The sequence below is a fragment of the Equus asinus genome, chromosome 7 (assembly GCF_041296235.1).
Source record: "Equus asinus isolate D_3611 breed Donkey chromosome 7, EquAss-T2T_v2, whole genome shotgun sequence".
NCBI classification, from domain to species: Eukaryota; Metazoa; Chordata; class Mammalia; order Perissodactyla; family Equidae; genus Equus; species Equus asinus.
This window is the reverse complement of record NC_091796.1, coordinates 84030305-84049309: the sequence shown is the minus strand read 5'-3', so window position 1 is coordinate 84049309 and position 19005 is coordinate 84030305. Positions and strand designations below refer to the sequence as shown.

At 50.2% G+C, this 19005-nt stretch overlaps 1 protein-coding gene across 1 annotated transcript in view; it reads right to left on the bottom strand.

The window, feature by feature from the left end:
• Positions 1-182: 182 nt before the first annotated feature.
• The window catches only part of LOC106830936 (FLVCR heme transporter 2), a 54915-nt gene continuing 36092 nt past the window's right edge, over positions 183-19005 (bottom strand). The window contains exons 4-10 of the mRNA XM_044774036.2: positions 11877-11944; positions 10526-10629; positions 7487-7597; positions 6364-6469; positions 6105-6216; positions 5472-5527; positions 183-1857 (exon numbers count right to left, since the gene is read on the bottom strand). Of these exons, the coding sequence (XP_044629971.1) occupies positions 1780-1857; positions 5472-5527; positions 6105-6216; positions 6364-6469; positions 7487-7597; positions 10526-10629; positions 11877-11944 (635 nt within the window). The 3' untranslated portion in view covers positions 183-1779. The remainder of the gene's footprint in view (positions 1858-5471; positions 5528-6104; positions 6217-6363; positions 6470-7486; positions 7598-10525; positions 10630-11876; positions 11945-19005) is intronic.

Genomic DNA, 19005 nt, shown 5'->3' with positions numbered 1-19005 from the left:
AGGTTTCCAGGATGGTAACATGGATGTAAACAGGGCCACTTCTGTGGAAGGCCAAGGAGCTGCCCCTCCAGCCCTGAGCCCTCACCCCTGCAGCCCTTTCCCACACCTTCGTCCTCAGAAATGTGCGAGAGTCCTGTGGGGACTGCCAAACGCCATCTCTGGCCCCCCAAACGACAAGGCAGGCCACGTGAAGAATCTTTTATTGCCCTAAAACATCTGGTATTACGAATAGAAAATACAAACTGTTTATAATAAAGCAATGGATTCAGTAAACATTTGGTTACCACATTTTAAGGGGCTGAAGAGGAAAGACCTTTCTCCTTATCGCAAAGTAAGGTCCACCTTCTCTCCACCTCCCTTCCACCCCTAACTCAGTCCCCCCATCAGAAGTGAACTTTTATTATGACAGAGTCTGTACACACACACGCCAGGCTCCCCTCGGGCAGCGGCCTAAGCAGCGCTGCACTGCAGCCAGCGCAGGCTGCCCCGACATGCTGCGCCCAGGGCCGTGGCCACAGCAGATCAGCGTGGTGGTCAAGATCACAGCTGCTCAATGCACAGGAGAAATGCAAAATGTCTTATTTTCAGGAAAGGCGACCCAAGCCCATGAGTAGAGCCAGACAGCAAGGTAGGCAGAAGAGGAGGTCAGCTTGAGATGGTTCCAAGGGAATCCCTTTAAATTGAGAACATCTGATAAAGAGTGTTGCTCAAGGGGGTGGGTCCAGATACTGTCCCCACCAGAGGTGAGATATGCTTAATTCAGGCAGACAATTCCCACATCAAGGGCCTCCTTCCTTCTGCCCTTTCCTCTCATCTGAGAAGCAGCATTGGGTATTAAGGTTGGAATGAATCAAGATTACTTTTCAGCAAGGTTACAGGCAGTCGGCTGGGATTTCCCTCCCTCCAGAGAACAGAAGCACTTAGGCCAATGACCAAGTTTCTCAAGGCAGTGTCCAGATGAAGGCGCCAGAGGTGACTGACACACACAGAAGTGCCTGGGCAAGGACTTCTCTTTAGAAAGAACCTTCCCGTCCCCAAATCAAGTACCAAAGTTCCCAAATCTGGGCCTTGACAGATGCTCAGAAGGTGCCCAGCAGCCTCGCACACCTGGGCGGTAAACTTGGCCAAACCGCTTTCTCCTTCGTGGTCACAACAAAGCTTTTCTCAAGTTTATTGATGTTGGTTTGATAGCTCTCAGGAAAGAGGGTTTGGAGACAGACCCCAAGGTCAGGCCCAGAGAATCGAGGCCCAGAGTGCCAATGGGTTTGCTCCAATGAAGGTGGTTCTGATGGCGCTGTCTCTCCCAGAGAACTCAGCAGTCAGTGAGGCCCCACGGATGACCCTCATCCAGAGAGCAGCCGCTCCCGAGAACTGGGCTTCGAGGGTCTTAAGACACTAGAACAAGTTAACATCCTGAACGAGCTCTCCTGTGATCGTTTTACAGGCCTTCTCCATAAGGGAGGAGAGGAAGAGGGAAGGCAAACCCCAGGCCAGGGCCGGCCCCCAGGTCCTGCACCAGCCTCTCCCGACACCAGCTCCCAAAGGGGGAGGGGCGGAGTCGAACCTGAACTTGGTGAAGGGTGCCATTTTCCCCGACTAGACCACAGGAGCTCTTGCGTGGGCTCCAGGAGGCACAGGCCCTGCCATCCAGGCCACAAGCATTCCAGCCGCTTCCCTCCAAAAGCTGCTCCAGTGAAGACGTCTGTGCTGGCAGTGAGCTGAGCTGACAGAAGGTGGGGGTGGTGTTCGTGTTCCCTGAGTCGCCACCACCTTCCTCTCTCAGAAATGCTCCTCAGAGAGGGCCGAGGGGGCTTTGCTGGTATGGCTCTCCTCCTCCTCTTCCTCCTCTTGGAGCTTCTACAAGGCAAAACAAGCAGGCAGCCCTTTGGGTAAAGAGACACAGGACTCCACCCCACCTGGAGCAACGCCTGTCAGTGACGCTGTATCAATGGGAAACACAAGAGTCAGAGGCCACTCCACATCCCCAACAGTGAGCAAAGGGAACGAGAAAACAGCCTCCAGCCCCTGCCACAAGTGTGCTTCACACACACTTGCACACGCACACCCCATCACAATGCCATCAAAGGAAAAACAAAAAAGGCCAGCTTTCTGTGATGCCACCTCTGCCCACCATCCCACTTCGAGCGCCACTGTGCACACTCTCTCCCTCCCCATGCTGACAGCCTGCAACTCACCGGGATTGAGCCTCAAGTAGCTGGCCAAAGTACCCAGCCCGCGACTCCCTCAGAAGTCCCGACTACCCCATCTGGAGGCACCCCCCAGGATGAGGAGCACTGTTATAACATGCATGCAATGGATGCGACAGAGACTTTAGAAAGGCAGGATGCCGGCCGCATATATAAGCTCAGTGGACGGAAACAGGTGTCTATAATTTGTGCACAGAGAAAAGGAGCTGGTAGTTGGCTCTGGCTTTCTCAGGGAGGGGGGCACAGGTCTAGGAGAGTCTTCTGGGTCACACTTGTTAGGTGGGCTTAGAATTAAATTTGGTCTGGAAGTCATCCCGTGGGGCCCCTGGGTACACACCGCCACCTTGGGCACTTGTCTGCTGGTTTAAGGAGCGCTTTGCTTCTTAGCTCAAGGGCTCGTCTAGTTCGCTCGAAGCCCTCAGGCCCAGACACAGGACTGCACGGTCAACAGCACTCGGCTGGGGAGAGTGTGCAGGGCCAAGCTGCAGTGCAGGGCCGATGTGACACATGGTGCTTCTGCCCCAGGGAGTGTCGCCTGGCCAGTCCACGGCAGTGGCAACAGCTGTGCAATCCACCCTTTGCCTTCTCAGTCTTGCTAACTTGCCACCAGGTCAGCCTCGATGAGAAGCCTTCGTTAGGCAACTAGCAGCCTACTTAAGTGGATCAGGCAGGCTTTCTCTGGCACACACGCGCACACACACACGCCTGCCTCCGCCAGAGCCAGCAGCTTGAAATCACAACCAGAAGCCCAGGTTAATGGGGACAGAAGCACAGCCCCTGCCACTGTGGCTGAGAACTACCGACTGAAGGCAAAATAGAAACCAAACCAAGATTTTCATAGTCGAGGTCAGTTGTTACACACCTCCCAGAAGTTCTGTCTCTTTTTACCAAAACTATACACCTCACTGATTAGAAAGAGCAGCTCTGTCCAGATCTGCTGTGGGCTGTGTCTTCCCCTGGCTCTGATAATGAATTCGTGTGCTGGGGCGCAGGTCTTACTTACACTCACTGCCACGGGGTGTGTAATGATGGGCTCCAAGGAGGGGTGCTCTGTGACAGCCCTGGCTTCCCTGGGTGTCAGCCCAGCATGACTCTGACCTCCCCCTAACACTAAGCTGGCCCAGATGCAAGTGAGGGACAGAGACGCGTAGTGAGTTATCCAGGGACACCAGCACCAGACTGAAGTCTCCTCCTACTCAGTGCTGTTTCCAATACTCCACACAAAAGGTGACTGAGCCAACACCTCCAACCTTGATTAACCACGCCATCCACGTGCACAAGGATCTGGCTGCAAGAATAGTGAAATAGTGGAACAACCTGAACATTCAACAAGACGAAATGGAAATACATGTATGTCGATATGAGGCTGTAAAATGTCATGGTGTGCAAAGGTTGTAAGCTATATTAAGTAAACAAGCAGGACAGAAAACCAAATGTGCACGAGCACACGCACAGAAACGTTACTGGGTTATCTCTGGGTGCAAGGATTGTAGGTGACCTTTACATTCTTGTCTGACTGTATCTGCCAACGTAAACACAGATTACAAAGTAAACATAGCAGAATCCCACATCACTTGACACAATATGTCACATTCCACATTGAAACCTTTTCACGAGAAATCCATCCTGGTTTAGTACAGGCACCTTTTCCCAGGCTCACCATATAGCCACCAAAGTGTTCCACATCATTAGGTTTCCTTGTCCACGGCACAGGGAGAGCCGTCTCCACAGTGCTGACGCCGGGCCCCTCCCCATCTAGAGAATAGCATTTCTGCTCCAAGGCTTTCCCTGTCTCCCCACTGAGTTTCCTGCCCTAGGCTGCTCCTCCCACAGGCTACCTGCCGCTACCTGCCAGCTCTGGAGCATGAGATCAGAAGACAGATAGTAGAGAACTAAGGTCATCATCTGTCTGCCAACGCATATCCTTAAAACGCTAAACGTACCTCTTTCAGATCCATTTTTTCCCTGAGAAAATTGGCAAAGACTTTTCAAAATGATAAATCCTCAGTGTTGGCACTCATTCACCGCTACAGCAACGTGAATGGGTAGTGCTGATGGTAGCTTTCTAGAGGACAGATTAGCAATACATTTCAAAGTCCTAAAAATGTGCTTGACCACTGATCCATTTCTCAAGGAAATACTGTGCTTAAGAACATGCACAAGGATTCGGCTTCCAGGACATTAATCACAATATTATTTATAACAGCAGTTGGAAACAATCTAATGTCCACAGGCAAGAAAACTGTTAGACAAATCATGGTTTATCCATGCGCAGTCATTAAAACACTGTGCAGTCATTAAAAGTATGTTATAAAAGACTAATGACCTGATAAAATGTTCACAACAAGTGAAAAAGCAGATACAGGAAGATTCCATTTTTGTTTTAAAAAAATACATGTATATGTGGATATAGACATGGATAAGTAAATGCAAAAAAATAACAACTCATCTCTAGATGATGCTATTACAGGTGATTTTTAAATATTGTACACTTTTCTGTATCTTTTTGTTTTTCTACAAAGAATGTGTATTATCTCTGTAACAGGTTTCAGTGTTTTCTTTGTTTTTTAAGAAATATCTCACTTTTACTCCTTCTCAGATTTGATATTCCTTTCATCCTGGATCAGATTTGATACCTAACATTTTGGTTAAAATAGTTCCCAGCAAATTTGAGCAGATGGGAAACACTCCTCTGTTCTAGATCATACTCCTGGTCCTTTCCCCTTCCACTGCCATCAGCTCCTGCTTCCTGAACTGTCCTTTTAAAGCCCTACTGGCAATCCATTGGCTCCAGTCCCTCCATCCCCATCCCACTGCCTAAGCAGCTGTCATCTGCCACCAGAGCCACTGCCTTGGGGCCACCACCACCCTGACAGAATGGTCAAGCCTGGCTGCCACCTCTCCTCTCCAGCCATGGGCCCCAGGCTGAAAGCAGTGGAGCCAGGGCCTCAGGGCTTATCTCAGGATGAGGGGTGGACACTACTCAGCAGACTGTGACAATAGTGATGTCCTCTGGGGACAGAGCAGGGAGGCCAGGACAAGGGCAGGAAGTGGGAAAAGAGCCCGGGAAAGCGCAGCAGAAATGCAGTGCTGAAACACCCACTGAGCAAACTCTGGGCGCCATGTTTGTGAGAGTTGAGATGGTCTCACAGCCACCATAAAACCAGTCCATTCTGGGAGCTCCACCGGCCCCCACCGATGCAGCCACATCCTCAGCAAAGCCAAGAACTCAGAACTCTGCCCAGCAAGCTCCCACATACTCACATTGTCAGGAGTTTCCTTGTTTGCTTTCTGCCTCCGGAGATCTGCCTTAATGAATGCTGAGGTCGAGGGGTCGAGAAGGAAGAGCAACAGAGAAACACAGTTATCAAGCCAACCAATGGTCAACTTCATCCAAGGGGGAGCCCTCATTTTCCCTATGGTCACAGGTATCCCAGACCTACTTCACATATTCCAGAGAGCTGGGGGTCCCATCAGCCACCTTGATAAAGCCTGCTGTCCCTGACAGGCAGAAGCCAATGATGACACTGACCTTCATAGATCACCTGTATTTGCCAAGGAGTTGGCACACATTGCTCTAATCCTCGCAACAATCGCCATTTTACAGAAGAGGGAAGGGAGACTCCCAGAACTTGGTTCACTTGGCCAAGGTCAGATAGCTATGGAGATCAGTGTCATGGTCTGGGATTCAAATGAGGGTCTTTTGGCGCCAAAGCCCATAGTCATTCCATCAATACATGCTACTGCCTCCCAAACAGATTCCCTAACAAGGACCCTAACCTCCTGCATGTGTACCCCCAATCTGTGTGATCAGTCAAGACACTGGGGTCCCAAATTGCCAACAGCGTAAGCCCATGGGCAGCCTGAGTGCCATCTTGTCCTGAGGCCCTGACTCACCAGTGAGGACTACTCCAAGGGTGAGGAACACACACAGAAAGATGTTTCCGGGCATGGCCCCAAAGTTGTCGATAATCTGGCCCTGGGAGATGGTGAAGATGATCCCGAATACCTGGAAAGGCACAAAGAGTGGAAATAAGGGCCCAGCCAACTAGCCCGTGGAGGAACTCAGCTCCCACAATGCAATGCCTACATCAGCCAAGCCAGGCAGGAAACCAAGAGCCACTGCTTTGGGGCCACTACCAAATAAGAACCTTACCTGGGCAGACACATTAAGGAGGCCAGACGACATGCCTTCTGATTCTGGGTATGTCAGCTCCACAGCAAATTCAAATCCCAGAGGGAGATAGCCAGTCATAAAGAAGCTGAAGGCCAGACCACAGAACAAGGTGATGGAGAACTTCCAGAACAAGAAGGATGGGGGCCCACCTCCTCCCTTAGAACTCCTTTCCTGTTTGTTTCTTCCCATCAAGACATGCCAGGCCCTTGAATGGATCAGGCCATCCCCCAGGTGGCCATACCAAGGAAACAGAGACCCCTGGAGGCCAGGAGGAAGTTCATATGGAGGCTTTGTGCTCAGGGGGCCTCTAGGGGTCCCCTGCTTCTTCTCTGTCCAGCCATCAATTACAGGCAGAGTCAGCATTTACAGAAGGGCTGGGGATGCCTGGAGTGTTCAGTCCTCAGCCAAGAAATTCTGTGTCCTGGGTACACAGGCCCTATGCTGGGAATGGGAAGTTCTTGGATATTGAACAGCTTCTCCATGGCCCTCAGCGACCTGGAAGGAGGAGCTCGGAGTCCTCCTTATTACCCTCCACAGAGCTGCCAGCTGAGAAGGACTCAGTGTCTGTCTGTCTCTCTGAATCTCTCTTTCTCACGCACACACACAAACATACATACTCATGAACTGCCTACACAAAAATGATTGGGAGGTAAAGCTGAGCAGGCCTCTCTTCAGGCAGGCCACTCATCATTTACAGATGAAGAAACGGAGGCCCAGAGTGGTTAAGTGATGGACCTGTGGTCTAATAGATAGTCAGCACCAGAGCTGAGACCAGGACCCAGACTTTCTGACTCTCAGCTCATGGGGTCAAGAGCTGTGACCCCATGTGGTGCCAGGCAGAGCTGAAAAAACCTCTGAACGTGTCCTAGCCTCCCAGAGGTCTGTGAAGGACACACTCCATCCCACCACAGGGATGGGCCTGGGAGCCCGAGGTGGCCTTTTGAAGTGCTGCAAGTAAACAAGACATCTTGGCACCATTTCTCCATCCCCAGAGGTGAGTGACAAGGCAGCAAAGGGATCAATATTGCTTCCTAGGATGTCACCACCTCTAGGAGCCATAGGATGGTGCTTTCCAGGTAAACAGCTTAGAGGTGAAACTTACCCCATTGTGCCAGCGGTGATGAACACTACCCACAGGTGTCCCAGGTTCAAGGTCAATGTGTACACCACCATGCCCACCAGAGTCATGATATAGACCACCAGGGTTGTCTCCCTACAAGCAGAGGCAAAGAGGTTGAGTCATACACTTCTGACTTTAACAGGATCATCCATTCATTCATTCTACAAGTATCTGTTGAGCACCTGCTGTGTGTCAAGCCGTCTGCTGTGTGCTGGGACATCTGCTCTCATAGAACTTTCTGTCCAAGAGGTCGGTGGACACTAAACCAATGATCACACAAATAATTCCTGAAGTACACTGTGGTCAGTGCTAGAAAAGGTGAGACCAGGGAGCATGAAGCTGTCTGCTGCACGTGTGTCCTCCTGCAGAACCCTCTCAACGACATCTAGCAGCACCTTGACTCGTCATGTCTACCCACAGCAGTAAGGGAACAGCCTTTCCTTGCCTCATCCTGCACCAAAAAACAAACAGGACCAACACGAGCTCTGGTCAGGTGGCAGTGGCATGCAGAACTACCCCAGAAGCCATCTGATTCTGCTTGTCTGCTGTCCCCATGACCCCATGACAATGCTGGGCAGTGTCATTAGGTTCTCTCTGTCTTCTCTGAGTTCTTCCTGTTGCCACGTGCACAGTAGCAGCACAGCTTTTCCTGCTGAGTCTGAACCACTCCACTCCAGACAGCAGGACTGAGAGAGGACATTCTCCAGCCCTGAACTAGTGCTTGACTCCAAAGCAAAAGTGAGAAGGCTCTGCCCACTCCCTGTGACATCTCCCTGTGTCTGTCCCCTGGGAAGGACCAACAGCAATGTGCTGGTTTCGGTTTCAGCCTCACCCTGATTGTGCCCTCCACACGTGTCTCCTCCCGTGCTGTGCACTCAGGACTCTGCTGGGCCCTGACTCTGCCGCGGGACCTGCATTCCTCTCCCTGCCCCACTCACTGCAGGGCCCGGCTCTGCACAGCCCTCCGCCCTCCTGCCTCGCACATCAGGACTCCGACATGGAAAGCTGACTGCCTTCACTGCTTTCCCCTGGAGCCAGAAACACAGCTGGGGCGCCAGCAATGCGGACTGAGGCTATGTCCTACTGATACCGCATTTATCAGGTGCCAGGAATTCTGCGAAGCACTTCACAGGCATTTATTATTTCACTCAACCCTCACAAAACCCGGGCAAGAAATGAATGACTATCCCTACTTTTACAAATGAGGAAACTGAGGCTCAGCCAGTTAAGTTGTTTGTCCAAAGACACCTGTTGAGTAAATGCAGGACTGGGATTTGAACCCTGCACTCTTTCCGCCACAGCACCCAGGAATACTAATACACTGTGTGGTGGCATCTTTGGAAGAGCTTAAGGCCAAAGCCTCTGAAGGAGGCCCCTCCCACCCAGTGCTCAGAGCTGCTGAGGGTAGAGGAGCTTCCCCATCCCCCACCCTGCAGAATGCACCTTCATGGACACCAGGCTCTCTCGCTGACCCCACAAGCTCATCTTTGCATGTTTGTTTAATCATAGCTTCAGTTTAAACCACTGACCCATCTTTCTAGAAGAACTATCTATAGTCTCAGCCTGACATCAAGGGATCGGACGACCCAATTTCCAGCCTCCAAACCAAATAGAACAAATCTGGGAGCCTTAGGGAGGGGAGAAATGTCACCGAAATAACCAGATCACAGAGCTCTCACCTCCTTTCTCTGCCTGCGTAGTACTGCTGCCTGCAGGAGTGGGACATCAGGGGACACCAGGAACTGGTGACGCTTAGGTTCTGAGGTGTCCTCCCCAGCCCTTCCATTGTATTCTCCAGTTCGTCTGAATCATCTGGCTGCCCACGTCCCAGCCCAGCTGACATTCCAATCCCTCCCTTCTCCTGCCACAGGGCAAGCCCTGGAAAAAGGGACCCTGCTGTTCCCTGGCTTGGGGGTGGCCAGGCCTCAGGGCTCTGGTGTCTGGCCGTGAGCAAGCAATTGACAGATGGCAGAGACGAGACGGCAGCCAAGCTCCACCAGCAGTAATTAAGCCAACCCGGGCTCCTCGTCATATTCAGCCAAGCTGCCACATCCCCAGGGATGGCCTCAATGGGCCTTTGACTAGGGTGGCCAGATTGAGACCTGGTCTGACCACAGCCTCACAGAAGCGGGTTTGTGTGGAGAGAACAGGTCTGCTACTGTCTGTCGCCTCCAGACACTGGGAACTTTGGAGGCCTTGACAAAGCAGCCCAGAGGACTGCCCTGCCCCAGTGCAGGACAACCCTGGCAGCTACCCTGCCAGCCAGCATTAATTGAGCACTCACTGCATGCAGAGGACTGGAAGGACACTACAAGAAGAGAAGGATGTCGGACGTCTGTTCTCCAGAGACTTTTCTCTAAGGCTGACTACTGAATTGAGACCCTGGGATTGCTTTTTACAAATGCAGATTCTCCTACTGAACTGGCATCCTGAGGGTGGGGCCCAGGAATCCGTATTTCTAACAAGCATCCTGGATAGCCTGGCGTACACTAAAATCTCAGTGGGTGTTGGGCATTCAGGCCCAAAGCACATCACAACATTTACCAATGAGGTGTAAGCAACTGCACGATAATACACTGCAAACTGGAGGAAGCACAGAGCACCTTGGCTGACCCATGGGGTCCAAGAGGGAGCCATGGGCACAGGGCAGTGGAGCCACCTCCCGACTCTGCTCTTTGGGGTTTCCGCAAACTTCCCAACTGCTGCCATTTTCCCACATTCATTTGTATTTCTCCCTCTTCTGCACCTTGCACAAGCTGCTTGGGGGCTGGGACTGGGCAAGGTGCTGTGCTTGGCCTCATGTCCTCCACCTCAATCTTCCTAAGATCTCCACGGGGCGGCTGTTGTTTCCCTTATTTTATAAATGGGGAAACTGAGGCTCGGAGAAGATCAATTTCAGTTGCCCGCTTGACCACTCAAACCCGGAGCTGCCACACCCAAACCTTTGGAGCCGTATTGCTAACGAATGTGTCACTTCAGAACATGGGTCCCCAGTTCACAGTCCAGGAGGAAGTGACTTACTTGTAGGTTTTGGTCTTATCCAGCCAGATGCCTGAGATCACAGCCCCGAGCATTCCAGCTATGACGATGGTCAGGCCGATTCTTCCAGCGTTCACTTCTTCCCCCTGGGAATCCACAGCCCAGATGAGCACTCAGTGAGGGGACAAGACACTGGACAGGGCACAGTCCCCATGCCCAAGGGACAAGGGCAGGCAACTCGGGCTCCATTAGAGCCAGTTCTCAGAAAGTACCAGGAAGGTGGTCTGTAGGAAGCTGCAGTGGGGAGAGAGTCCTAGAATGGTTGTTCCTCCCAACATAACATACCCGGAGTGTGTGCGTGATGCTGGATGCTGGGGGACCCAATTCTGTCCTTGGAACCACTTTTGGGTAGATTTTTTAAAAAATTTAATCCTGACAGCAACCCTTTGATTTCTCATTATTCCCATTTCACAGATGGGGAAACTGAAATATGTATATCCAAACATTCCATACTTAGGTTTTGAGCTATCAGTGCCAAAGGAAGAGGAAGAGAACAGGTACACATTTTTGAGTGCTTATTATAAGCCAGACACCATGCTGAGGACTTTACACCATCTCATTAACTCTCATAATTCCCCACCATAAGGTTAGGAACCAATATTCCCTATTTTACAGATGAGGAAACTGAGGCACAGTTGGATTAACCTGCCGGCCCAAGGTCATGAGGCATTCATTAAGTACACAGCTAGGATTTGAACTCAAACCTGTCAAATGCCAACTCTGGAACACTGAGCCACAGTGGCCACCACCTCCCAAAGTGGGAGACCCTCGTCCTTTCAAAAGAGGGCTGGGCCCAGGATTCCTGACTCCAGGACACTCGGAATCCCACTCCCAGTGTCCAGCCCTCACTGATGCTGGAAACATTTAGAAAGAGCGATCAGTTGATCAACTAAGAGCTCAAATTAAACCTTGCTAATATTTTATAAATTAAATATTTCATATGATTCTATATGTCTATTTGTTTACCTCATGTGTCACCAGGCACCATGCTCTGTGCTTTACATATATATAATAGATACGAATACATATATATACACATACATGATGTTATTTACTTTCTAATCCTACAAGTAATCATGAAGTAATTATACTTCTTTCACAGAAAAGAGAATGAGAGCTCAGAGAGGCTAACTGGCTTGTTACACAGGTTAGTACCACCAAAGCTGGGGTTGAAACCCAGGGCCACCTCCCTCCAAATCATATAAGCATACGCCACCATACCACGCCGCCACAAACTACAGAGAACCAAGAATTAACTGCTGCCCCAGCTCTGTCCAAGACACACTCAGAAGTCTCATAGCCACAGTGCAGCGTGCTTAGGGATCTCCCTTACCGGGTAATGCAAGATCACCATGCGATTCAGCAGAGTGGACAGGGCATAAAAAGCACCAGCATTCAGACCTAAGGAGGGAGGGAGAAACAGAGCATTAGGGTCAGCCTTCCACTGGGGCCATTGCTAACTTCTCCCCCCAGGAGTCAAGGAAGTCCTCATCTTCTTTGCCACAGTGAGTGGTGTCCTCAGAGAAGAAAAAGCCAGGGCGTATGAGGCTACCTCCAGTGTTTCTCAAAGAAATATTCCAAAACAACCAAATGTAACCATTTGAACCTTTCCTTGGCCACAACCATTGCCCTTGATCCCTTTAACTCTGCCCTGGAAACACAGGCTCTGGAAACTATGACTTCCAAGTCAGAACCGTCTACATTCCTCTTAAGTGTTGGCTAGGCCTATGGGGTCAGTGCAACTACTGGTACCTTCCACTTCCTCCTGATGACCTTTCCCCTCTCCAGACTGGTCCAGACCTCTAACCCCTGACACCACTCCCTCCACAGGTGGCTTCTCACTTCTTTCCCCATCCCTCTTTCAACTTTCTTCTCACATTCAATGTTACACAAAATATATATTTGAAACCAGAAAGGACCCTAAAGAGCATTTAGTGGACTCTCCTAATTCATCGACTCATTCAACAAATTTGTCACCCAGAGAAGTCCCTAAAACATTTTCTATGTCTAGTGCTTTGTTTTGAAGTTGTGCTTGCTCACAGGAACCAAGGCAGAACAATGCCAGGGGGCCACACTGCACAACCAGCCCAACCAGAAAGGTCCAAGATGGCAAGCGGGTGCCAGGCACAAAAGGAAATGTGTGTAAAAGGTGCCGGGTGCAAGAAGGGAAGATCTGTGCATGCCCCAAATGCCCCCCTTCCCCTTCACATCCCATAAGAACCCTGCTCACCCTCCCTTGGAGAGAAGGTGTTTTAGAGCGGGAGCTCTGCCTCCTCATCCATTCATCAACGAAGGACATTTCTGCTCTGCTCCCCCAAACCTGGGCTCGTTCTATGGGCACGAGTGGCTCTGGGCAAAAGGACCCACTTGTGGGTCACTGGTCCCTTAGGGCTCAGTAACAAATGGAGCACCTAGAATATACTGTAAGAATCCGGGTCCTTAGAGAATGAGGCCATTTGTCCAAAGTCATACAGTGAGTTAGTAACTGGATCAGACGGGAACTGACCCAAAGGAGAAAGGGGCTCCTGCCCTCCCTTCACAATAACGGTGATGGTGATGATGATGATGCTGGCAGCAGCACATACTTATGTACTAGACACTGTTCGAAGCACCTTACATGTTCTAAGCCTCATAACAACCCTAGATGGTGATATTATCTTCCCCATTTTATAGACAAGAAAGATGCACAGAGATTTTAAAAACAAATACAGAGGCCACTCAGTAATGCCCACCAGGGGTCTTTTTAATTTTAACTAATTTTGAGGCTCCCAAGTCTACCACCGGCACACTTGACCTTAGAACCACTTAGACGGGTGGAGGACAGCCCCTGGGCAGGGCAGCCTCAGGAGTTCCTCTTCAACGGAACCGGTGCATGGAACCCCAGGCCACGGAGCCAGCCAGAAGCTATCCTCTTGGGCCCCCAGGGTGATGGCTCAGGTGCAGGGGAGGGATATGGCGTCCCTGGTTCAACACCTCACAGGAGCTACTGTTGCTCGTAATGCCTCCATGGCATAGCTTCCAGGTCCCCATAAAGGGCAGGCCAGTGAAAAGAGTCCCCGTACTCAGAGACGCACAAAGAATGGCTTCCTACCAGATATGAAAAGGTCTCCCAGCCCAGCTGCAGTCATCTTATCCCAAGAGGTCATTTTTATCATAAGCAACGTTGCCTAAATGCAGATGACTTACGCCCTTAACAGGTTTCCAGAGGAAGGAGACACAAAGTTCAGTGTAGACCAAATTTTCTCATGCAAAATGGGAAAAGAGGTTTTGTTTCCATTCCCATACCACAAAGGTAGTAAGAGGCAGGGCTGGATTTGAATCCAGACTATATGGTGCCAAAGTCCTCAATCTTAATCACTCTACTTCACATCCTCACAAAACTGATTCTCAAAGATTTCCCCAGGGGCCGGCTCCGTGGCCGAGTAGCTAAGTTCGCGCGCTCCGCTGAGCGGTCCAGGGTTCGGATCCTGGGCAGGGGGACATGGCACCGCTTCTCAGGCCACATAGAGGCAGTGTCCCACATCCCACTACTAGAAGGACGTGCAACTAAGACATACAACTGTGTACAGGGTGGGTTTGGGGAGATAAAGAAGAAGAAGAAAAAAAAAGATTGGCAACAGTTGTTAGCCCAGGTGCCAATCTTTGGGGGAAAAAAAGGAAGATTGGCAACAGTTGTTAGCCCAGGTGCCAATCTTTAAAAAAAAAAAAAAAAGATTTCCCCAGCTCAGGCGACTAACAGTTTCGTGTCTCAGTCTATCTAGGCAGGTCTCCTCAGGGAAGTAGCAAGGTTGGGCTCAATGCTGCCTCCTGAGGGGCACAGGGCCACAGTGGGTTGGCAAACCCAGAAGTATCACCAAATGTTGCTACAACTGCCAAGAGGAGGGTGATGCGGACTTTGAGGCTCTCAGCAACTTCTTACCCAACAAACATACCTGACTAACCTTCATACCACACACCCAGCCACTTGGAAATTCCATTCCTGAGTCAAGAGGTCCCACAAGGAGACACGTTCCTGAAAGGGGGTGGGGTGGAGTGTGGGCAGGGCGAAGGATGAATCAGCCCCTCTTCCTGCTCCTTACTCCTCTCTCAGCCTCTGGTCCTGGCCCAACGCTACAAGGGGCAAGAGGACGCTCAAGTCAAGCTTAGCGTCAGGTGGGATGACTGCCCTCAGCTTGGGGCCCAGCTGGGATGAACAAGGAGGGCAGAATCCACAGGAAGCAGAGGGAGAACTGGCGCAAAGCAACCCCACCTCCAACACCAGCACCTCTGTCACCCTGAAAAACGCAGAGGGAGGGGGCTGGCCCCGTGGCCGAGCAGTTAAGTTCGCGCGCTCCGCTGCAGGCGGCCCAGTGTTTCATTGGTTCGAATCCTGGGCGCGGACATGACACTGCTCATCGAACCACGCTGAGGCAGCGTCCCACATGCCACAACTAGAAGAACCCACAAGAAAGAATATACAACTATGTACGGGCTTTGGGGAGAAAAAGGAAAAAATAAAATCTTTAAAAAAAAAAAAAACGCAGAGGGAGACAGAAACCCTGAGCAGGCTGACCCACACTACTGAAGCTGAGCAGGGTCATAGAGCTCAAGGAGTTAGGGAAATCAGTCCCACATCAGCACCACCTGGAAGCTTGTTAGAAATGCAAATATTCTTGACCCACCCCAGACCTACTGCTGGAGAAACTCTGGGGGAGGGGCTGGCAATCTCTGTTGGAATAAACCCTGCAGGTAATTCTGCTAGTGCTCAAATTTGAGACCCACTGTTTCTGCTAGATTCCTGTGATTTAGCAATAGCCATCCCAGCTCCCAGCCAGACAGGGGGCTGAATCAGCACTTAGGTAGGGGTTGGGGGAAGGGGAGTGGGGGGGGTAGCAGGGGCTCACCCTGGAAGGCTGCCATCCTTTCCAATTGTTTCTAAACTCCAACCCTAGAGGAATTAGGAGCTTCTGTATGCTTTCTGAATCAATCTTTAATCTAGATATCCCTCCTATATTGTCAAAGGTCACCAGACATGGTTAAACAGCACAGATTCACTCCACTGCCCAAATCAGGGGGCTCGGCGTGTACACTGAAGGGCAGGAATGAATGCGTGCTCCGCCCTGTGTGTGAGCCCCTCTCACAGAAAGACAGGCCACTGTGTTGTATTTGGGTGTGATTGTCCCCAGCAAGGCAAGGCTGCCAGGTCAGGGCTGTACTCCTGGGAGACAATGTGATCCCCTGAAAGGCCTGGTCATCCTGGTATCCGTCACCGGGAGAAGACTCGGTCACTGAGGAGACGGGCTTTAGGAAGGTAGGGAGGACGTGTCATCACTCTGAGTTTCTCCCCTTTGTCAAGACCAGTTTGTTCAAACTGTGGTCCAGAGAACACTGGCATTAGAAGGATTTAGAGCTTAAAAATGCAGACGCCTGGACTCGACCCTGTACCTACTAAGTCTGATTCTTCTGGAATGGGGCTAGGAACCTGCATTTTAAAAACAATAACAAGAAAAAACCCTGAGTGTTGTTAAACTCGCTGGAGTTTGGAATAAATGGCCTTGAGAATATGAAGCAAGGCCCCCAGGGGCTGGGGTTACCATGGAGGCAGCTGGGATGGAAGGGGCTTCAAGACCATGAGGATGATCCATAACACACCTGCTTTAGAAGCTCTCAACCCCGCCGCCCACCAGAATCGCCTGGAATGCTTGTTAAAAGCTGATTCCCAGGCCGCAACTCAGACTTTCTGAATTTGAATTTGCAGGAGACACAGGGACATCTATACACACATTCAGCCAAGCACTCCAGGGGGGTTCTGTCATCAGGAAGCTTGGGAAACACTGATCCCAGATCCTATCTCTACTCTGTGAACTACTCGGTGTTCATTTCCCTTCCGTCCTTCCTGAACTTGTAGTGAACTCTTGTTTCAAAGGGCCAGCCTGACCTCAGCAAAGCACCAGGGAATCCAGAGGATTCTATACCCACTCTGAAGCCAGGATCTCAGAAGGGGCCCAAAGCCCCCTCCCTAGGCCCATGTGGGTGGGGCAGTGGGAAAGCCCTTGAGAGCCCCAAGGAAAGGTGTCCTCAGGACTCCCGATGACCAACACTGAAAGACGATTCAGAAGCACAGCTGGAGGCAAGGCTGCGGGATGACATGGAAAAGTATTGCCTTTGAGGACATTCTCTAGAGGAGGTGCCTTTTCAATGATTCTTTTCAACATGGCGGTTGTTACACCTCTGCTGACAAGACATAAGGGAGGCCATGGGGAAGCAAGACCTAGAGACACAAGGAGAAGGCAGCCAAAGAAAGGCTCTTTTCTTCACGGCAACCACTGCTCAGACACATCACAAGCCCTGCCCTCCCCCACCCTCTGGTAGACCCAAGGAGAATCTGGCTCCAGCCTGCATCTTCCTGCATCACCAAACTTGGAGGAGGGGAGGTATTTTACTAGAGGAGGAGGCAGTTCCTTGTTCCTGTGATATTGCTGCAATATCCAGCACAAACCCAACCTCTGCACCTCCCCTCCAAGCTGGGCTGCCAGATTTAAGAAAAGACAACAACAAAGGAAACTCTTAACCTCAAGTTCATGTGCCTGATGCACCAATCACCAAGACATCAGTGCTGGAAGATGGAGAAAGGTTTATTCAAATTGGCCAAGATGAGAAAGCAGAAGGATAGGTTCTCTCAAATCTGCCTTCACAAGAGAAGAAAGCAGGGGGTTGTGTAATGCTAAGGGGTTTGGCAGGAGGAGTTTCAGAGAAACAAAGGGGTAACCCATGTTTCTTTCACTCCAGAAAAGCCCTTGGACATTCTGATTTCTGGGGCCAACAGCAGCTGGGGGCTGGTTATCTGGTGATTGTAACTTCCCTGAAGGCATTCTTTTTCTTTTGTGAAACAAGGTCATAAATCTTTGTGACCCTTGAGTCACCCCTCAGGTTAAACAAGAAAACAGAAAATTGACAAGATTAACTTCTTTTCATAGCAAGATGAAAGGTAATCTTCTGGAATATTTACAGTAACCCTCAGGTACCCAGCTTCACATCCACTTAAATTTGAATTTCAGATAAACAATTTTTTACCCTAAATATGCCCCAAAGTTACATGGGACTAAAATCAGCAAATTTACCAACCAACAGCAAGGCGGATGTCCACAGTGTCTTTATTCACAAGTGCTTTAAAAGCTTTCATTTCCATTCGGAGTACTCCAACGAGAAGCAAATGTTATTACTATTTTCTGAGGGAAGGTAATTAGAGGATAGGCACAGAATGGGTGAAGGTGGTACACTCAGTAATTGGTAGGGCCGACACTAAACTCAGACCTCCCACTTTGTATGTGCCAACTCTGAACTCAGCGGTCCAGCATTCAAGGCTCTTACTCCAAGATGTCCATTCACATTGACAAATAAAAATGGCAAGCAATAGGATATATTGGAGTATATGAGGAAGCCATTTGGTATAAACCTAATTTGGTCTGACTTTGTTTTTTACAAAAGGGCCTGACTGTGGCTATTGTGCACGCATTGTATATCTGCTTAGACATTTCCTATGGCCAGAACAAAGGCCCTTGAGATAAAGGTGCAACTTCCCTCCCCCTCCCACATTGGCATTTCCTTAGGGATAAGCATCTTTCCTTAGGCTAGGAACTGATTGCTGCACTCACCTGTGATCACCCAGCTCACCTGTGACCACCCAGCTGGAGACAACAGACTGCCACCCTGCTGTGTTCACTGAAACAGAAGACCTACCTGCTATTTCCATCAATCGCTGTGCCGACAGAGCAGTCTGACTATTGTAAAAAGGACATTTCAATCCTATGTGAAACATCCTCTCTGGGGGTATATAACCACTCTGTGCACCCCACTTCTTTGGTGCCCTTTCTTCCTTCGGGAAGAAAGGCCCCAGGCCATGGTCCTCAGATTTCAGCTCAGAATAAACTCACCCAAATTTTCATTTATAGATTGGTTATGGATTATTTTTGTTGACAACGTCCAGCAAATGTGCCTGTAAAATGCTATCATCTGCTTGATTCCAAGCTACGTGCTCTTAAGTGCATATAATTCAGAGGAAAATATGAACAACATATGCATAATATAAAAAGTATGGACCATTTCCCTCTTCACAGCCTAACCAGAAACTACACGGAGGGTGCATATGCTGGGGAATCTCTGGGGGATTTCAAAGTCTCCAGCTGAATTTATAGAGGGATTTTTGTTGTTGTTTCAGTTGGGAGCAAAGACAGTGGGAGAAGAAAGTAGAGATTCTGAGGTGGCCTGCATGCCAGACACTGCCTTTACGTGGCCTGTAAACCACAGAGAGAGACACACTAAGGCTGAGACCCCACCATCCCCAAATCCCACAGATGGCTGGTCAATGAGGGTGGGTCCTGCTTCCAAACCCTAGAACTCTGCACCTACACCTTAGAAGAAAGCGACCCCTGCAACTGGTCTGGAGGACTGAATCTGAGGAAGGACATACTCCCCTGGGTTGA